General features: G+C 39.8%; 1 protein-coding gene across 1 annotated transcript in view; it reads left to right on the plus strand.

Moving 5' to 3' along the window:
* GALNTL5 (polypeptide N-acetylgalactosaminyltransferase like 5) overlaps window positions 1-21,024 on the plus strand; it is a 69,235-nt gene that overhangs the window by 17,035 nt on the left and 31,176 nt on the right. Inside the window, exons 4-6 of the mRNA XM_046670229.1 lie at window positions 2,020-2,140; window positions 13,538-13,704; window positions 16,396-16,518. Coding sequence (XP_046526185.1) covers window positions 2,020-2,140; window positions 13,538-13,704; window positions 16,396-16,518 — 411 coding nt within the window. The remainder of the gene's footprint in view (window positions 1-2,019; window positions 2,141-13,537; window positions 13,705-16,395; window positions 16,519-21,024) is intronic.

Here is a 21,024-nt window from a genome sequence, read left to right on the forward strand (position 1 = left end):
CTGGTGAAATGGAGCACTGGTTGGCATGACATTGTTGTCTCTGAGTTCACTTCCCAGTGGGCCTCCCTGACACCAGGATTAGGTGACAGGGGAAGCAGAGTGTCAACCATCCTGCCTCACACAACTGGCTTCTCTCTTGTTGCCACCAGGTGGGGGTGGAGGTTCAGCTCTCCACTGGGCCCCCCAGACATGAGGGGCAGGAGGGACACGGACTAGTGATCACCATCTAGTTAGGGTTTGTTACTGCCAGGTGGGGTTGGAGGCTCAGCATGCCACGGACATGATAGTACCTTGGGGAGAATCTGGGCACCACCTGCGCCCACAGGACAGGCTTATGGAGGACTGCTCAGCTTGCCCACACTGTCGGGTAGTCGGAGCATTGCCTTCTTCTGCCAGGAAGAGGGATCGAAGGGTAGGTTCTGCTCAGCACCACCAGCGCCACTGGGTGGGGAGAGGAGTGCTGCTTGCTGCCCCCTTGGGGTGTGGAGGAAGACCCCATCCCTGCCCCCACCCACACTGCAGGGAGCGCTGTGGTTATCCCATTGGTGCTTGACTAGAGTAGGCTGCCGAAGGTTTTCTGGGTTGGGGCTCCCTTTCCTGGCCCCGTGGCTAGTGGGAACAGGATTGTCTTGGAGCTTTTTTGCATGCGCCTACTGGTAGTTCCCCTGGGAGGCTTCCAGAGCTGCCTGTCCGGGATTTATGGGAGGCAATGGGGAAGTCAGGAGCTCACCATGTCCTTCCTCAGGTCCTGAGGCTCCGAGGCAGTCTGCCTCCTTCCTTCCACCTTTCAGAGCCCTCCTATGCTTATCTGTGTGTTATGTCCAGGACTTCTTAGGTGTTAAAAGAGAGGACCTAGCGGAAATGGGACTACTGCTTCTTGCTGGGGATCCCCTTTGTATATAATACAGCCTTTTGTGTCAATTTTGGAAAACACTCCTTGGCATTGGAAAAGAAAGTCTATTCTCTCGAAAACAAAGCACAATATAAATCCCCTAAGGAAACTTAACTAATCACATTATTCGAGTTCTTTCTAACTTTTCTTTGATTCAGAATTGTTCTTAAAATAGTCCGTTACTCTTTATTTGTAGCAGTGTATACTGATATTCCTAACCATTTTTCTTTAAGTATTTTATTGCAACTTTATTTGGCGTCTACAAGCTCACAACTGTTAAATATGTATTGTGACATTCTTTTTAAATGAATTAATTAATTCTCTTCAGCACCAATAGTCTAGTTTTTATCTGTCACCATACACATGTGCCCCTTTACCCCTTTCATTGTCTTCCCACGCCCTTTTCTTCTGGTAGCCACTAATCTGTTCTCCTTATCTATGTATGTGTTTATTTATCTTCCACATATGAGTGAAATCATATTTGTATTTGTATTGTGACTTATTCTTAATGTGAGTATAAAATGAATTTCTGGATGCTCCTTTTGATGAACTCTATACTTTTTAAAACGATATTTTGACTCCTGTATTCTTTGACCATTCTTTCACTTTTACCCATTTTAGTTCGTTCTGTTTATCTTTTGTGATTACATTTTGTTTTTTTTTTATTGCCATCTGAGTTTTTATCTCTTAAGAGGAAATCTACCGCCACCTCATTTATTGTTCTGCCTGATATGTTTGAGACACCCTCTGTCATCTTGTCTATTCTCTCCCATGGAAATTTGAGAGAGGGGTTTCGTTCTCTCACTTTCCGCAAATCCCTCAATTACAATGATTTCGCAGGACAGTTGTGACTCATGACGGGACCAAGGAGGCTGAGTGCTTCCTTCCCCGGAGAGACTCAGCAACTGGAGACTAGCTCGTTGTTCATGCTGTGCTAAGGAACCTCTTTGATTTATATTAGCACTTTGATTTTAAGCTTGTCATCTGGGGATAGTTTCGTTTCCAAAAAAGTAACTCGGATTCATTATAAAAGAAGTGAATTCAGGATTTAGTCGTTCTTAGTGTCCTTCATCAAAGCGATGGTAGTAAATCTGTACTTACGTGACTCTAATTACCTTTTCTTGCAGATAAGAATGTTAACTATTCAGACACAGAAGTTCTTCAGAAATTTTCAAGATATGGATTTAATGCCATGATCAGTCAAAGGTTGGGCAACGAGAGAGAGGTGCCAGACACTAGGAATAAAATGTATGTTCCTCTTAATTTTTTTATATTGAGATATAATTGACATATAATATTGTATTAGTTTCAAGAGTACAACGAAGTTATTTGATATTCGTGTATATTGTAAAATTATCACCACCATAAGTCTAGATAACTTTTGTCACCATAGATAGTTAGAAAATGAGTGTTTTCTTGTGATGAGAAATTTTAAGATGTACTTTCTTAGCAACTTTCAAGTATGCAATAGGGTATTATTAACTACAGTCACCATGCTATACATTACATCCCCATGATTTATTTATTTTATAACAGGAAGTTTTACCTTTTGACCCCCTTACCCACTTCACCCACCCCCCTACCTCTGGCAACCACCAATCTGTTCTCTGTATCTATGAGCTGGGTTTTTTGGTTATTTTTAGATTCCACATGTAAGCGAGATCATACAGTATTTGTCTTTCTCTGTTTGACTTATTTCACTTAGCACAATGCCCTCAAAGTCCATCCATGTTGTTGCAAATGACAAGATTTCCTTCTTTTTTATAACTAAATAATAATCCATTGTGTATATTTATATATGTACTACATCTTCTCTATCCCCGCATCCAGTGATGGACTCTTAGGTTGTTTCCATGTCTTGGCCATTGTGATAACGCTGCAATGAACACAGGGGTGCAGATATCTTTTGGGGTTAGTGTTTTTATTTTCTTCCGATAAATACCTAGGAGTGGAATTGCTGGGTCATATGGTAGCTCTATTTTTATTTTTTTATTTTTTTATTTTTTTACCATCTTAACCATTTTTTTTTATTGAGTTATTGATAGGTTACAATCTTGTGAAATTTCAATTGTACATTAATGTTTGTCAGTCATGTTGTAGGTGCACCACTTCACCCTTTGTGCCCACCCCCCACCCCACCTTTCCCCTGGTATCCACTAAACTGTTCTTGGTCCATAGTTTTAAATTCCTCATATGAGTGGAGTCATACACAGATTATCCTTCTCTCGCTGGCTTATTTCACTTAACATAATTCTCTCAAGGTCCATCCATGTTATTGCAAATGGAATGATTTTGTTCTGTTTTGCAGCTGAGTAGTATTCCATTGTATATATGTACCACATCTTCTTTATCCATTCGTCTGTTGATGGGCACTTAGGTTGCTTCCACGTCTTGGCTATTGTAAACAGTGCTGCAATAAACATTGAGGTGCACAGGACTTTTGGGATTGCTGACTTCAGGCTCTTTGGATAAATACCCAGTAGTGGGATGGCTGGATCGTATGGTAGTTCTATTTTTAGTTTTTTGAGGAATCTCCATACTGTTTTCCATAGTGGCTGCACCAGTTTGCATTCCCACCAGCAGTGTATGAGGGTTCCATTCTCTCCACAACCTCTCCAAGATTTGTTGCTATTAGTTTTAGATATTTTTGTCATTCTAACGGGTGTAAGGTGATATCTTAGTGTAGTTTTGATTTGCATTTCCCTGATGATCAGCGATGATGAGCATCTTTTCATGTGCCTATTGGCCATCAGTATATCTTCTTTGGAGAAATGTCTGTTCATGTCTCCAGCCCATTTTCTGATTGGGTTGTTTGATGTTTTGTGATTGAGTTGTGAGAGTTCTTTATATATTGAGGATATTAAGCCTTTGTCAGATATAAGACTTGCAAATATTTTTTCCCAGTTAGTGGGTTGTTTTTTTGTTTCAATCCTGTTTTCATTTGCCTTGAAGAAGCTCTTTAATCTGATGAAGTCCCATTTGTTTATTCTTTCTATTTTTTCCCTTCTCTGAGAAGGCATGGTGTCCGAAAAGATCCTTTTAATACTGATGTCAAAGAGTGTACTGCCTACGTTTTCTTCCAGAAGCTTTATGGTTTCAGGTCTCACCTTTAGGTCTTTAATCCATTTTGAGTTTATTTTGGTGAATGGTGAAAAAGAATGGTCAATTTTCATTCTTTTACATGTGGCTTTCCAGTTTTCCCAGCACCATTTGTTGAAAAGACTTTCTTTTCTCCATTGTATGCCCTCAGGTCCTTTGTCAAAGATAAGCTGTCCATAGATGTGTGGTTTTATTTCTGGGCTTTCAATTTTGTTCCATTGATCTGTGCACCTGTTTTTGTACCAGTACCATGCTGTTTTGATTACTGTAGCTTTGTAGTATGTTTTGAAGTCAGGGATTGTGATGCCTCCCATTTTGTTCTTTTTTCTCAGGATTGCTTTATGGTAGCTCTATTTTTAATTTTTTGAGGAACCTCCGTATGGATTTCCATAACAGGTGCACCAATTTATATTCCCACCAACAGTGCACAAGGGGTCCCTTTTCTCCACATCCTCACCAACACCTGTTATCTCGTCTTTTTGCTAATAGCCATTCTGACAGGTATGAGGTGCTATCTCATTGGGGTTTTGATTTGCATTTCCCTGCTGATTAGTGATGTTGAGCACCTTTTCATGTACCTGTTGGTCATCTGTATGTCCTCCTTGGAAACATATCTCTTCAGATCTTCTGCCCATTTTTTGATTAACTGTTTGGGTTTTTTTGTTTGCTTGTTTGTTTCGCTATTGAGTTGTACAAGTTCTTTATATATTTTAGATATTAACCCCTATTCAGTAGGTTGCCTTTTCATTTTGTTAATGGTTTCTTTTGCTCTGAGGAAGCTTTTTAGTTTGATGTAGTCCCACTTTTTTATTTCTGCTTTTGTTGCCTTTGTTTTTGGTGCCAAATACAAAAACCCATCATCATTTTAACTACTAGGAATAATTACTACTATCTGGAGTCCAGGCAGATTTTCAGGCATTATTGTAATAATTGTATTATTCCAGCACATGGAATTTCCATTTCAGCTTTGCTGTACTTTAAAGTTCATATGACTGTTTTCACTAGCTATAGAAATATTCGATACAGATCTTTGAAGAGGAGATTTTTTTATGTTGCTTGGTCTTCTAATTTAATTTTTTATTTCTTTTTTTTTTAAAGATTTTATTTTTTCCTTTTTCTCCCCAAAGCCCCCCAGTACATAGTTGTATATTCTTCGTTGTGGGTCCTTCTAGTTGTGGCATGTGGGATGCTGCCTCAGCGTGGTTTGATGAGCAGTGCCATGTCCGCGCCCAGGATTCGAACCAACGAAACACTGGGCCACCTGCAGGGGAGCGTGCGAACTTAACCACTCAGCCACGGGGCCAGCCCCTAATTTTTTATTTCTTAACTTTCCAATTTTTAAATAATTTCCGACTTACAAAATTGTTGCAAAAATATTTCAAAGAATTGCTATATAGCTTTTTTTTAGATTCCCCAAAAGTTAATATCTTCCATACCCTTAGAACCAGAACAATGAACAAAATCAGGAAATTAGCATTTATACAATACATAGCTAAGCTACAGACATTATTCAAATGTTTATAGTTGCCCCACTAGTGTCCTTTTTCTGGAAGGATCCAACACAGGACCACAGGTTACCTGCAGTGTTCCTGTCCCCTTAGTTTCCTTTCATCTGAAACAGTTCCTAAGTCTTTATCTTTCACAATTGTGGCACTTTTGAAAAAAAATCTAACCAGTTATTTTCTAAAATGTTCCTCGATTTGAGTTCAATGTTTCCTCATGACCAAATTCAGGTCATGCTTTTTTGGTAGGAATACCATAGAAGTGTGATGTTGTGTCCTTCTCAGAGCATCATATTAGGAGGCACTTGATGTCCATTTGTCTCATTACTGGTGGTGAAATTGCCTTTTTTTTTTTTAAAGATTTTATTTTTCCTTTTTCTCCCCAAAGCCCCCTGGTACATAGTTGTATATTTTCAGTTGTGGGTCCTTCCCGTTGTGGCATGTGGGAGGCTGCCTCAGCATGGCTTGATGAGCAGTGCCATATCTGCGCCCAGGATCCGAATGGGCGAAACCCTGGTCCGCCGCAGCGGAGCGCACGGGCTTAATCACTCGGCCACAGGGCCGGTCCCCTCGTGAAATTACTTTTGATCACTTAATTAAAACAGCAGCTGTCAAATTTCTGCACTGTAAAATTACTATATGTCCTTTTGTAATTAATAAGTGTGCAGATTTCTTTTAAATTTAGTTACAGAAAACCTGAAAAATATTTAAAAAGCACAAAAGGGGAAAGTAAAAATACCCACAATCCTACTGCCTTTTCTTGTGTGTTAAGGCATAAAGAATAACCTATCTTCCCCCAACCCATTACAGAGAGACCATCATTGTCGATATTTTAGTGTATATCCTTCCAGAATTTGTAGACGCATGCACGTATTTATAAGCAAATAGTGAACATGCAATATAATCATATACATTTTATGAAAATGGGCTTTACCTTGAATACTGTTCTACAACGTACTTATTTCACTTAACACATCATGGAGAACTTTTTCAAAGCATTACATATAAAATTTGCCTCATAATTTTAACAGCTGAGAGCAGTTGTACATTGTATAAATGTACCATTTCCCTGGGGGAGAAATCCTGCTTCAAATTTTTCAACTTTTCAAAAATGAATATACACATATTTTAAGCACTCATGTCAATATTTCCGGAGGAAAGATTTCTGGAATGAGATTTTTCAGTCATAGGGTTTAACATAGATAGTTTTTCTCTTCTAGAATTTTATATAAATGAAATTTACGCAACATAATTGTTTTGAAATTCAGTCATGTTGTTGCAAGGAGTTCATTCCTTTTTACGAGTAGTACCTGAGTAGTACTCCCTTGTATAGATATACTATGATTGGTTTACCCATTCACCTGTGGATAGATCGTTTCCAGTTTTTGTCTATTACAAATAAAGCTGGTATGAATATTCTTATACCAGTTTTGTACAGACAAATGCTTTTTTCTTCTTGTGTAAATATTTAAAAGTGGAATGGCTAGATCTTGGGGTATATATTTAACTTTTTAAGAAACCCACTTTTCCAAAAAAGTTGTATTATTCTACACTCCCACAAGCAATGTATGAGATTTCCAGTGCCTCCATGTCTTTGCCAACACTTGGTACGGTAAGACTTTTTAACTTTAGCTGTTGTAATAGGTGTGTATTGGCAGCTCATTGTAGTTTAATTTGCATTGTCCTGATGGCTAATGATGTTGTGCATCTTTTCACGCATTTGTTATCTGTATATCTTCTTTATTGATGTTCAAATATTTTGCCCATTTTTAAATGGGACCATTTTCTTATTATTGAGTTGTGAGAATTCATATATTCTAAGTATAAGATCTTTATCAGATATATGATTGCATATATTTCTGTTAGTGTGTGGCTTATTTTTTCATTCTGCTAACAGTGCCTTTTGAAAAGTGAATGTTTTTAATTTTGATGGAGTCCAATTTATTTTATTTAAAAAACTTTTTATTTTGCTTTTGCCTAACCCAAGATCAAAAAGATTTCTCCATTGGATTTTCTATGTAGACGGCTATGTCATCTGCAAATAAAGATACTTTCACTTCTTCCTTTCCAATCTGGATGTTTTTCTTTTTCTTAGCTTATTGCACTGACTAAAACCTCCAATTCAACGTTGAATAGGTGTGGTAAAAATGGACAACCTTACTGTGGTTTTGATCCTAACACCCAGTCTTTCACCAGTAAATATGATGCTATCTATAGATTTTTTCATAAATGTTCTTTTTCAGACTGAGGAAATTCCCTTCTGCTTCTAGTTTGCCAAGAGTTTTTCATCAGAAATGGATGTTCAATTTTGTCACGTCTTTTTCTGTATATACTAGATAATAGTATGGGTTTTCTTCTTTAGTGTTTAAAGGTTGTGAATTACATTGATTCACTTTCTAATGTTAAACCAATCTTATATGTCTTGGATATCCCCCACTAGGTCATGCTGCATTATCCTTTTTAATATTGTTGAATTTGATTTGCTGAATTTTATATTAGTGTTTATGAGGGCTATCAGTCTGTGTTTTTGTTTAATGTCCTTGTCTGGTTTTGTTATCAAAGTAACGTTGGCCTTGTAGAATGAGTTGGGAATTATTCCTTCAATACTTAATTTTTTTTTTAAACAGTGACACCTGAGCTAACATCTGTTGCCAATCTTCTTTTTTTTTTTCTTCCTCACCAAAGCCCCCCAGCACATAGCTGTACATTTTAGCTGTGGGTCCCTCTAGCTGTGGCATGTGGGATGCTGCCACCCCAGCATGGCCTGATGAGCAGTGCCATGTCAGCGCCCAGGATCCAAACCAGCGAAACTGCGGGCTGCCGAAGCAGAGCGTGCGCACCTAACCACTCCGCCACGGGCAGCCCCCCGTTAATTTTTTAATGTCTGTGGTTGACTTCTGATCATACTGAGGACATTTCTTTCTGTTCTTTCACTCGAAGTTTTCTCCCTTATTTATTTTATTAACATTCCTTTTCCTTTTCTTTCTTTAAAAATAATTCCGTTCTTGAGTGTGTCACATGAATGCCAGAGGATTCTGGAAGAGCAACAGGATTGCTCTGTTGGAGGGGAAGTCCACTTTTGGCATGTGCACTGACTAGCCAAAGCTACATCAATTGGGAGTGGGTTAATTTTGATTTGGGATTTTATTTTAATCAGAAATTACTGCTAAGTTTTATCAAATGATTTCTCAGGACTGAATCAACCATCGTATGAATTTCCTCCTTCAAATTGTTGTTATCTTATGTTGAGCTATCCTTACATTCCTAAACTGACCTTAGTTATACTATTCTTTTAAAATGCAGCTTTATTTGACTTGCTTTAATTGTTTTGATCTGTATAAATGAGATTAGTCTGTATCAATGTTTCTCAAATTGAGATCCATGTACATATTCTCAGAGGTCTACAAATTCTCCATGAGAATTTAAAAATTTTCTGTTCCCATTTTTATGTAATATTTAAAAGTTAACATATGTATATACAGGATGACAACCTTACTACAGCCACTCAGTTTCAGTAGATAATGAGAAAGAACAGTGGCAGACAATAGATGAATGACATAAATGATGTCAAACAGAGGCGGACCTAATACACAAATTGTATAAGTTATGCCAAATTACTTTATAGCACGTTGTACCGATAAAGTCTTTTTTACGATATTTCCAATACAAAAAAAGTGCTGGGGGAGTTAAGCAGTCACATAATACATAGTAGTACGGTCCGGTCAGATTGAACGAAACTTTCCTGTAACAGGTAGTACAGAGGGTGTAAGTGGTGATTCATTTCAGTGAAACACACCCAAAATTAAAATTAGTCTATTAATTGGAATTTAACTGTTTTTAGCTGTATTTCACTATTTTTACTGTTTTATTTATAGCTGTGTAAGAGCTTATAAACACAAAGATATTCTACCTAATTTTTTTGTTTATGCATATTTACGAGCCATGAAAGTAATTTAAAACAACTCTGGAAGTTGAGATCTTATTTTCTCTTCAAAAGAAGTCTATGCATGACTCAAGTTTAAGAAACCCTGGCTCGTGTTCTTCTTTTTTGTGCTACTTTATCAGATTTTGACAGCAATTTATACTAGCTTCATAAAATGAATTCAGATGTTTTCCATATATCTCTATGCTCTAAAATTCTTGAAATAATATGATAATTATCTATTCTCTACGTTGAAATAGAACTTATGAGTCACTGGTCCATTTTCTAGTGGCAGACATTGAAAAATTTTGTTTCCTTCAAGGTTATTTATTGTGCTGCTCAGGCTTTCTACTTCTAGGGTCTATTTAGGATATTCTATTTCAATAAAAATCCATTTCACCTATTTTTCAAGGGTCTTAGCATAAAATTACTCATCCTAATTTCGTAATTCTTTTTATCTTCTCTGGTCTGACAAATAAAAATGACAAGCAATAGGATACATTGGAGTATATGAGGAAGTCATTTGGTATAAACCTAATTCGGCCTGACTTTGTTTTTCCAAAAGTGCCTGACTGTGGCCATTGAGCATGCATTGTATATCTGCTTAGACATTTTGAGATAAAGGTGCAACTTCCCTCCCCCTCCCAATGTTGGCATCTCCTTAAAGATTAAGCATCTTTCTTTAGGCTGGGAACTGATTGCAGCGCTCATCTGTGACCGCCCAGCCCGAGGCAACAGATCTGCCACCCTGCAGGGTTCACTGAGACAGCAGACCTATCTGCTGTTTCCATCAATCACTGTACTGACAGAGCAGCCTCGTGACTACTGTAAAAGGGACATTTCAATCATATGTGAAACATACTCTTTGAGGGTATATAACCACCCTGTATACCCCCACCTCTTTGGAGTGCTCTGTTCTTTTGTGGAAAGACTCTCCCGGGTTATAATCCTCAGATTTAAGCTCAGAATAAACTCACCCAAATTTTCATTTATAGATTGGTTATGGATTATTTTCATCGACAGGTCTGATACTTTCTTTCTCGTTGTTATTGTTGTACATTTTCCCTCTTTCTGTCTTAAGCTTGTTGAGGGTTGGTCTATACTAGTCGTCCTTCAAAAAATCAACTTTTGGTTATATGTATCATTTCTGCTTTTGTCGTCTTCAAATTCATTAATTTCTAGCTACCTATATTGGATCTTAGCCCTTTCTTTTGGTTCTTTTTGTTGTCTTTTTATCAGTGTTTAAGGTTAAATAGTTTATTTTTCCTCTTTCTTGCATAATAACAGTACATTTATAAGTATTCATTTTATTCTGATTAGGATTTTAGCCATATACCTTAAGTTTTAACATAGTGTGTTTTTATCTTGATTAATCTTTAATTTGCAATTTTTAATTTCCTCTTTGATCCAAGAATTATTTAGAAAAGTGGATTTTTTAAGATCAGACTTAAACAAATGAATAACTGCTTACAAATTAGTTTATCGTCTATCACCATGTTTTTCCAAAATGCTTGAAAGATTGTCATTTTGTCATTTTAAGTAATGCCCCTACCCACTAGACCCTTCCAACTTGAAGTGTGGTCTGGGGCCAGCAGCACGGCAGCCCCTGGGGGCTGGTTAGCCATGCAGAATCCCAGGCTCTAGCCTAGACATACTGAATCAGAATCCGCATCTAACAAGAAACCCAGGGGGTATTTATGCACATTAAAATTTAACATCCTTCTATTGGTTTGGTAGGGCTGTTGTAACAAAGCACCATACACTAGGGGGCTCAAAGAGAAATGTATTCTCTCCCGCTTCTGGAGGCTGCAGGTCGGAGATCACGGTACTGGCAGGGTCGGTGGTTCCGAGGGCTGTGAGGGAAGATGTGTTCCAGGCCCTCTCCCTGGTTTGTACACGGCCATCCTCTCCCTGTGTCTCCTCATATCGTCTTCCCTCTGGGGCTGTCCATCCTGGGTCCTAATTTTCCTTTTTATAGGGACACCAGTCTTGCTGGATGAGAGCCACTCTAATGACGTCTCATTCGTTACATCTGCAACAGCCCATTTCCAAACAAGGCCACGTTCTGAGGTACTGGAGGTTAGGACTTCATCACATGAATTTGAGGGGGACACAACTCAACCCATAATAGTCCTGCTTTATACTACACTGTTGGTAATCTATACAATCAGCAAAGAGTAGATCAGTGAACTGAGGACAACCAAACTCAGGCCTTGTCCAAATTACTTTTACCCTGAAAAACCACTTATTTAGGTCAGGAAAGTTTTTCTATATAGAAAGACCACAGCAACATTTATCATTTAATTTTAGAAAAACCCATACACACCAGATTTCTCTTAGGGGTCTAAAGAGTCCTTGTGTAATATGGTTTCAGGCTCCTTTGCTATCACTGTCTCATTCCTCTAAAGAGGCTCAGTTTATCTATAGTTTTCTTAAAATTATATACCCAGGATTGAAATAATATTAGAGATGAGATCTGAGTAGCACGAATTCACCCTGGACCATCATCGGTCTCATTCTTGGTATTATCCTTCCATTTTCCCTCTCCGTCTTTCTCATTGACTTCTTCTTTGATAACTCAATGATCCTATTGGAATTTAAGCCTTGTAATCATTTTTCTATATGTTTCTATGTAGCCCCATTTTTCCACTTGCTGCTTTCAACCTATGTGCAAGATGTGGCACCCACCCCCTTTCCCATCCTCTTGGGTCTTTTCTTGATTCTGTCATCTTTCATATTCTCATTCCTTTGAGCAGAATGTCAGCTTCCACTTGGTAGACATGCCTTCTATATCTTCATCTCATCTTGGATAAAAATGTTGACCAGGACAAAGCCCTCCTCTTCCATGGTGATTTCAAGCCATGAATATACAGAAGGTCTGTCTAGGACCCTATCGGACTGCCTACCCAGCACCTCCCTTCCAGTGCTCCCTGCCCCATCCCCTTTACATGGATGCAGTGGGAATAGTGACTTTCTATTTTGACCCTACTATCTGGCCACAGTTGATTAGCCCAGGGATGGGTACCTGAGCCACGTTGGACCAATGAATCCTTTCCTGTGAATTTTTGCAAAAGAGAAAGTCTTACCAGTTTCTCTTTGGGTGCTGGACTCTAAGATATACTGATGTCAGTCACATTTCCCACTCTGGAGTAAAGAAGTGGAAACAAGCCAGGTTGCAGAGAGAGAATAAGAATCATATAATGAGCCTTATATAATACTTACTACCTGCCAGGCCCTCTCTGAGCATTTTATAAGTATCAGTTCATTGATTCTCACAATCCATGAGGCAGGCTGATAGTGTTGTTGTTATCATTATTATTATCCCCAGACATACAGACAGAGCAGAAATGGAGAGAGTGTCCTGGTGGCTTTCAAGCCTCCGGTTCCAATCGTTCTGGGAGGCTCCAGCCACACTCCTGTCACTAGGTCTTATGAGACATTTGGGTGCCGTTACAACATAGCTCTTTTTCTTACACTTAAGGTAGTTCCAGTGGATTTGTCATTTACAACCAAAATATTTCAAAATACAACCAAATAATATAGCAATCCAAACAACACTTTAACAGCTAATAACTAATGTTAGTAGAATTCAGCTTCTATTTTTCTCTCCAGTGCATACGTACATAAATACACTTTTATCAAATCCTTGGAAGAAATCCAATTGCACCATATCCACTACATTTGTGTAGCAACAGACTACACAAATATAGGAAAAAGTACGAATTTTCTTTGAAGATAGTGCAATAAAGTTAATTTGAATCTTTAAATGTGTGTAAGTTTATTAATTCATTTTTATAATAGAAACCAAAATATATGCATAATTTGTGTTTATCCTATGTTCAAATAGAACTAATATTATCAAAACAGAGTCATAAGAGCAATTGTGACCGACATTAAGAAGGAAGGAGTGATTTAGAAAATATTAGAACAGCATAAGAAGTTAAAGAAATTTTTGTATCTTAATTTTTGTATTTTTAAATATCCTGCTACATTATTATCATAATAATCAATTAGAGGAATAAAGAGGAAAAAAGTGCAAATGAAGAAAGGTGTTTGAATGAGATTCCAAAACACCTAAGGCTTTTAGATGAATCATTTTCTTCCTCTTATTTATGCCTGCAGGTGTCTTCAAAAACATTACCCAACCAGGCTACCTTCTGCCAGCATTGTCATTTGCTTCCACAATGAAGAATTTAATGCCTTGTTACGGACAGTGTCCAGTGTCATGAAACTCACTCCATACCGTGTCCTTGAAGAAATTATTTTGGTAGACGACATGAGCGAATTTGGTGAGGCAGAACGCTAGTGATCTGTCTAATCTACCGTGAGGGCAGTGCTATCTCTGATAGTGCTGGAGTTATTTTATACAAAGAACATTTTTTGGTGGATGTTGAGGCAGACAGTGTGCTGGGTGCCGTTGGATACGCTTGCGGGATGTAAGAGCTGCTTCCTGTCCTTATGGTGTTGGGCTAATGGGGATGGTTAGTGCTTCCATGAGCTAAACGTAGGGCACCGACCTGGTCTTTAAAGATCATCAATGACACTCAGGAAGAAGCGACATCTAAACTGAGGTCTGAAGGGTGAGTTGGAGTTATCTAGATAGAAAGGAAGGAAAAAGTGTTTTAGGCAGAAGAAATAGCATTGTAAAGGCTCAGAGGAAGAGAAAACATGATGAGTTTGGAAGAGTTCTGTATTTATGTAGTTTATGTATGAGTATGGCGTTGATGGGGAGGGGGTGGGCATAAAACCAGAGACGTAAGAAGGCAACCTCTCATAAAAGGCATTGTTTGGATTTTATCTGGAGAAAACGGGGAACTATTACAGGGCTTAATGCAGGGAGATGCCACGCTCCAGGCACTCTACATGATAGAACTCTAATGAGACCAACCATAGTTCGGTGCTTGTTCCTCCGTGCTTGCTGGCTTTAAAGAATCGTGATACTACTACAAAATCTGATTAGCAACTCAGCATTTGAAATTACTTGTTTATTTTACACTTACAAACCTGAGGCAGACCAATAGGACCCAGATTAGTGAAAAGATCTTTGGAGTCTGCAGGCCCCTGTGGGGTCCATTTCCCGCCGAAGCAGTCAGTATGGCATAGGTTCCTACCCAAAAGTTTACCTGATCTGCTGTCACTCTGACCCACTATGGGCTGAGAAAGAAAGAGGGGAGAAACAGTAGGAAGAACAGGCAGGGGAACAGAAGACGACGTCCTAGGAGGTTCACCCATCAGGAAGTGACGCTAGGTGCATCAGTTCAAAGAGGGAATGTAACTCAAGCTAATGTCAGCTGTATTTAGGAATTTCACGTTAGCCAGGCACTGTCATATATGACGTTATTTCTACAGGAGCCGCCCATATTGGAGGGGTACAGCACTGTTTATTTCTAGTTCTGTGCACGGGAGACGATGTGGAGAGATGGTCAGAGTCCTTAGCTGATCGGTAGCACTGAGCAACACATTGGCCACATGCTGGGCAGGAAGTCCCCAGTAAAGCCATGAGCAGGGAACAGGGTAGGATCTTCTGCTGGACTATGGAGTTCTAACTTCTCACCCAGAGGGACAAGGGTCCTGCCGTGGAGATGAAATTCCAGTATGACCATAGAACACCTCCCCTCACCTTTCAGAACCACGCCATGAGTTCAGAGACATATCCGGTGACCTGCTCATACTTTCTTTAGGCATCAGGGCAATCGCTGCTGATGACCAAGATATGGGTGTGCTTCCAGACCGGATACCTCTACTTCTTGATCCACGGTCACCTGATTTGTGATGATTTCACCCACCCCACCAAGGAACTTAGTCTTAGACCCACATAGAACCTCAAACACAGGAAATGCAGGAAGGGAGGTTTTCTGTGTTCTGATGGAACTCAGGACCAACAAGTTCCCGCATTTAATTCACAATGATTTCATGTGGGCTCTAGGAGAAGAGTTTTGAACGACAGCTGGTCTTTCCCAGCTGACACCAGTAGGCACTGCCGATGGACTCCCTCAACCTGGGGAGCAGGGGATGGGGGCCCAGGGATCTGCTGCCATTGAGTTACATGAGAGGCATGCTCAGAGCTGATGTGCTGCCATCCACTTTTCTCATAGTCCTGGTTCCCCGAGACTACAAGCCAACAACATGACCATCTTCTGAAAAACTCAAGCCCTCCACTTCATGTCAGTGATTTCCGCTGCCAGAACTGCCTTTGTTTCCTCCTGGGTCTGGCTCTCAGAGTTCCTCTGTGTCCTGCATGTTAGAGAGGTGTTTGCAGACATCTGAGCAGAGATGCTGCCCCAACCCTGCAGGAGAAGCTATGCAGCCTGCAGTCGACCTCTGAGCAGGGCCCTGGCATTCTTTTTAAGGACAAGGAAGGATATCACTCCTTCTGCCAAGATTACAATGAACCTGCTTCTGTTGACCCCTAACCTCCTGATCCAGATTCCTAGGACTTAGGAATTTAGACTTCTGAGGCATCTGTATCCATCTCACCTGAGCCCAGCCTTTATCATCATCATGTTAACCTCCGAATATTGAGTGCCTGTTAGGCACCAAGCTCTGTGCTGAGTGATGTGTTTCTTCCTCTCACTACAGTACTGCAAGGAATATGGTGGCTACCCCTTCTAACCGACGAGGAAATTGAGACTCGACTGGTTTGATAACTTGCCTAAGAGTTACTACCAAGTTAGAAGCCAGCTGTTAGTAATAAAGTCAGATTGCTCCAAAGCGCCATAGCTCATGCCTTTTCTCTTAAAATTTTAATAGTGATTTATTAAGATAGAAATATCTCACTAGAAGCAAAGAAGAATGTTTACAGTTGATTTTGATGCTGAATCACTTTTCTTTCTCTTCCTTACATAGGATAAAATTTTCTTTTAAAGTTAGAACTTCTGGAGAATAGCATGGTCTTTAGGAATCAACCAAAATTGTGATAAGTTGTTTTAATTTCTGTAGTTACCGTCTATAAATAGTCAAATGTTGGATTTTTTTTCCAGATGATTTGAAAGAAAAACTAGACCATCACCTGGAATTTTTTCGGGGAAAGATAAAATTAATAAGAAACAAAAAGAAAGAGGGACTGATTCGAGCAAGGCTAATTGGAGCCTCTCTTGCTTCAGGTATGAACTTGGGACAATGACTCAGTGTCTATGTCACAGAGGTCTTCCTGTCCGTGCAGAAATAATCCTCAGGGAGGCCCTCCATGTCCCCCCTGACGTAAACAGAAGAGTAGAAATATATCTCAGCCTTGTGAATCTTTAATCTGCTTTTGGCTCTAAAAGTATTCTACTTCGAAATGTCAATTTGTTATCTCAAATAAAAGATATCCTTTTGCAAGGGCCATTGTGTCAGCCCCCTGTTATGAGATGAGTTTCTCCAGATACAAACTCTGAGATGAAGTTGCCCGTGCAGCGAGCCCACTGGGGTGCTCTTGGGAACCACTGGAGTGAGGAAAGCAGGACTTTGTGTGGAGAGGGGAGCTATGGGGCAGCTGCCGATCCCACAGGAAACTCTGCATCTAGGATGGGTGTCAGCTCAGGGCCTCTGGGAAGCAGAGACCAAGGTGAGATGAGAGGAGAATGAGTTCGTGGGAGAAACATTTGTGAAGGGTAAGGCGAGAAGGAGAAGTGCGGGCTGGAAGCTTCTGACCTGACCCCTTCAGTCTGCTCTGTGGCTGTCAGAAAGGCTCAGTTGGGCTAGTGGGGAGCCCCAGATGGCCCATTAGAGGAGTCCTGCATTGGGCCCAAATGGCCCAGCTCTGGTCCTCCCCCATCCAGTGCCCCTCCTCACACGCCCATGCCGTGCTTGGTCATTGGCTGGGAGCCCCCTGGGGAGAGCACGGCCTTGGTGTGAATACTGTGGTAGATCCCAAAGGTTTGGAAGCGGTCAGACCCATTCCTCACAGCAGGTTCTCTTAAAGGGAAACCTGAGCCCCCTGAGCCACCAAGAGCGGTGCAGAGAGGTCCCACATCCAGATAAGGGGACCAGGCATGGATGAGGACACCCCCGCCCCCCAGGGAAGGGGCATCACGTTGGACAAGGCAGACCCCATCCTCCACCAAGGGCAGTTCCTGAGGAGGGACTCGGCTGTGAGCCATGAGCAGTCAGCATGCTGGGGGATGCGTCCCGAGGGGGATCTGAGCATTCCAACTGTCAAGCGTCCTGGAAACTTAATGGTCAGAGGGTTGCTTGCAAAATATTAGACTAGAGCCAAAGGAGATGGGTAACATTCAGGGGTATTTCATCAGCCCATGTTGCAATCTGACAAAATGTCTCTGTTCCTTAGAGAGGCGCCTTCTTACTTAGTGGAAGGGCAAATAAAAGCAAAATTTGATTCTCTTTTTCTATGTTGGCATGATCAATTGAGACATTCTCTTATTCAGCTACACAGATAATACATATTTATTGTGCAGAAGACAATACAAACCACTAACACAGCATGGTCTATGTCTTTTCAGACCTTTGTTTTCATGTATTTATATACATATGTGTGTATGTATGTATATACACACACACACCTTTAAGGATTTTTAAATATATGGGATCATACTATACGTATTGTCCTGAGACTTACTCTTTTAATTTAATTTTAATGTTTTGGAACTTTTTCCATGATGGTGCCTAAGATCTATCTCAGGTTTTTTGGGTTTTTTTTGTTTTTTTGTGCGAGGAAGATTGGCCCTGAGCTAACATCTTTTACCAATCCTCCTCTTTTTACTTGAAGAAGATTGTCGCTGAGCTAATGTCTGTTACAATCTTTCTCTATTTTTATATGGGACACCGCCACAGCATGCCTTGATGAGTGGTGCTAGGTCTGCGCCCAGGATCCGAACCTGTGAACCCCAGCCGCCAAAGTGGGGCATGCGAACTTAACCACTGCACCACTATGGCTGCATAGTATGGCATTCCATAATGGATTGTGATAATTTGTTTAGCCACTTTTCAATTGATCATTTTTATTTTATATCATTACTCAAAAAAAAATGCTGCACTGGCAATTCTTTTTTTTTTTTTTTATTAATGTTATGATAGATTACAACCTTGTGAGATTTCAGTTGTACATTTTTGTTAGTCATGTTGTGGGTACACCACTTCCCCCTCTGTGCCCTCCCCCCACCCCCCCTTTTCCCTGGTAACCACCGATCAGATCTCCTTATCAGTGTACTAATTTCCACCTATGAGTGGAGTCATATAGAGTTCGTCTTTCTCTGACTGGCTTATTTCGCTTAACATAATACCCTCGAGGTCCATCCACGTTGTTGTGAATGGGCCAATTTTGTCTTTTTTATGGCTGAGTAGTATTCCATTGTGTATATATACCACATCTTCTTTATCCAATCATCAGTTTCTGGGCATGTAGGCTGGTTCCACGTCTTGGCTATTGTAAATAATGCTGCGATGAACATAGGGGCTGCACTGGCAATTCTTGTACATATATCTTTGTGCAAATGTGTGCTTGTACTTATGGGATATATTGCTGAAAGTGAAATTGCTGAGCAAAAAGGAATTCTTATTTGAGATTTTGATGGATACTGCCAAATTGTCCTAAAAAGGATTGCACCAATTAACAGCCCCATCACAGGGTGCAGGAAGGCCCTTGCCCTGGAGCCTAGCGAGCACTGGATATTACCAGTTATTCTAATGTTTGCCAAAATTGGTCAAAAATTGGTATCCTTTATTTTCTTGGCATTTCCTTGATTACTGGCATTGTAGAGTATTTTTTAATATTTTTGTAGGTTGTTTATAGATTTTTCTGTGACTTTTGTCTGTTTGTATCCCTTGTCAATTTTTTGATTGGGTTGTTTGTACTGTTGTTATTGATCTCAAGGTGTCCTTTATGATACAAATCATGTATTATATACACTGAGGCTATCATTCCCCAGTCTACGGCTTGTCTTTCCATCCTCGTTGATGGTGTCTTATGTTGAACAGAAGTTTTTAAGTCTTTCAGTTCACAAAAAAATCCATTTCCTCTTGCTGAGCGCAGAGCTAGACTGAATTTTCCAGCCTCTCTGGCAGTAGGCATGGCCTTGTGACTATGTTTTCACCACGGGATTTAAGTGCAAGTGATACGTGTCATTTCTCCACTAAGGCTTTTCGGAGGTTGACTTGTCTCACTCCTCACTGTCTCCCCTTCCAGCTGGTGGGGGTGGAGATGACTAGGTGACTTTGGAGGCCATGGTTGAAGATGGAAGAGCCTCCCTCAGCTTGTGTCCCCGAATGGCCCCATGGAGAAGGGCTCCCCCTCATCAGAAACACCCGCCTTGGACTGCTAAAGAGCAGAAATGAGTTTCTATTGAATTTGAGCCGTTATGTACTTTGGAGACTTATTATTATAATTGCAACCAGCTTTAATTTAAATAATAAAATAATCAGTTATCAATATTTTTCCTTATGATTTTTATGTCCTCTTTAAGAAATCCTTCCTTGCTCTGAGATCATGATGATATTCTGCATTTTGAAAATTTTTGCTTTTTACATTACATGTTTAATCTGCCTAGAATTCATTGTTTTGGGAATGGTGTAAGGTGAGAATCTAATCCAATTTCTTCTTTATGGATAACCAGTTGTCCCCACACTGTTCATTAAACAGTCCACTCTTTCTCCATGGACTGCAATGCTACTCCCATCACTTATATCTGTATATTCCTGGGTTTATTTCTGGCTTCTCTCTTCTGCTCTGTTATTGCGTTTGCATATTTCTAGGCTAATCATACCCTCTCTTGATTAGGATAGCTTGATAAGAAGTTTTCATATCTGGTAGGACAAATATTTCCACTTCATTCTGCAAAATCATCTTAACTAGGATCATCTTATTAAGTTCCATGAAAAAATCTATTGAGATCTTCATTGGAATTGCATTGAGTTTATAGATGAAAATAGAGAAGAATTTACATCTTTTTAATGATGTCTTCCCATCCATGGACATTTATCCAGATCTGCTTTCATGTTCTCTCAATAATGTTTTATTATTTTCTCCATAGATATCACTTGCAAATATTTATTTCTGTTTATCTTGAGTTTTTGTGTTTTTTTTTTTAAATTATGATTTGGGATCTTTCTGTTGCTTTTTTGTTTTTTAAGATTTTATTTTTCCTTTTTCTCCCCAAAGCCCCTGGGCACATAGTTGTATATTTTTAGTTGTGGCATGTGGGATGCCGCCTCAGCACAGCCTGATGAGTGGTGCCATGTCTGCGCCCAGGATCTGAACCGGCGAAACCCTGGGCCGCCAAAGCAGAGCGTGCGAACTTAACCACTCAGCCACGGGGCTGGCCCCTTTCTGTTGCATTTTTAAATTATTATTGATATATAGGAATGAGATTCTTTTGCATATTTGATTTTATAACCAGAAACCTCCATAAACTCTCTTAAATGTTATTGACTAGTTGATAGAATCTCTTGCATCTTCTAACAGAAAATAGACAATTTTCCCTCTTCCTCTCTAACGTTGAATAAAAGTGGCGACAGTAGGCATCCTTTCCCTGTTCCTGACTTTAATGGGAACAATTCTAAATTTTCACTTAAATATTATGTTTACCAATATTAGTTTCCTAGGTCTGCCGTAACAAGGGACCACAAACCAGCTGACTTAAAACGACAGAAATCTATTGTCTCCCAGTTCTGGA

Source organism: Equus quagga, chromosome 8 (assembly GCF_021613505.1).
Source record: "Equus quagga isolate Etosha38 chromosome 8, UCLA_HA_Equagga_1.0, whole genome shotgun sequence".
In the NCBI taxonomy this organism is placed as follows: Eukaryota; Metazoa; Chordata; class Mammalia; order Perissodactyla; family Equidae; genus Equus; species Equus quagga.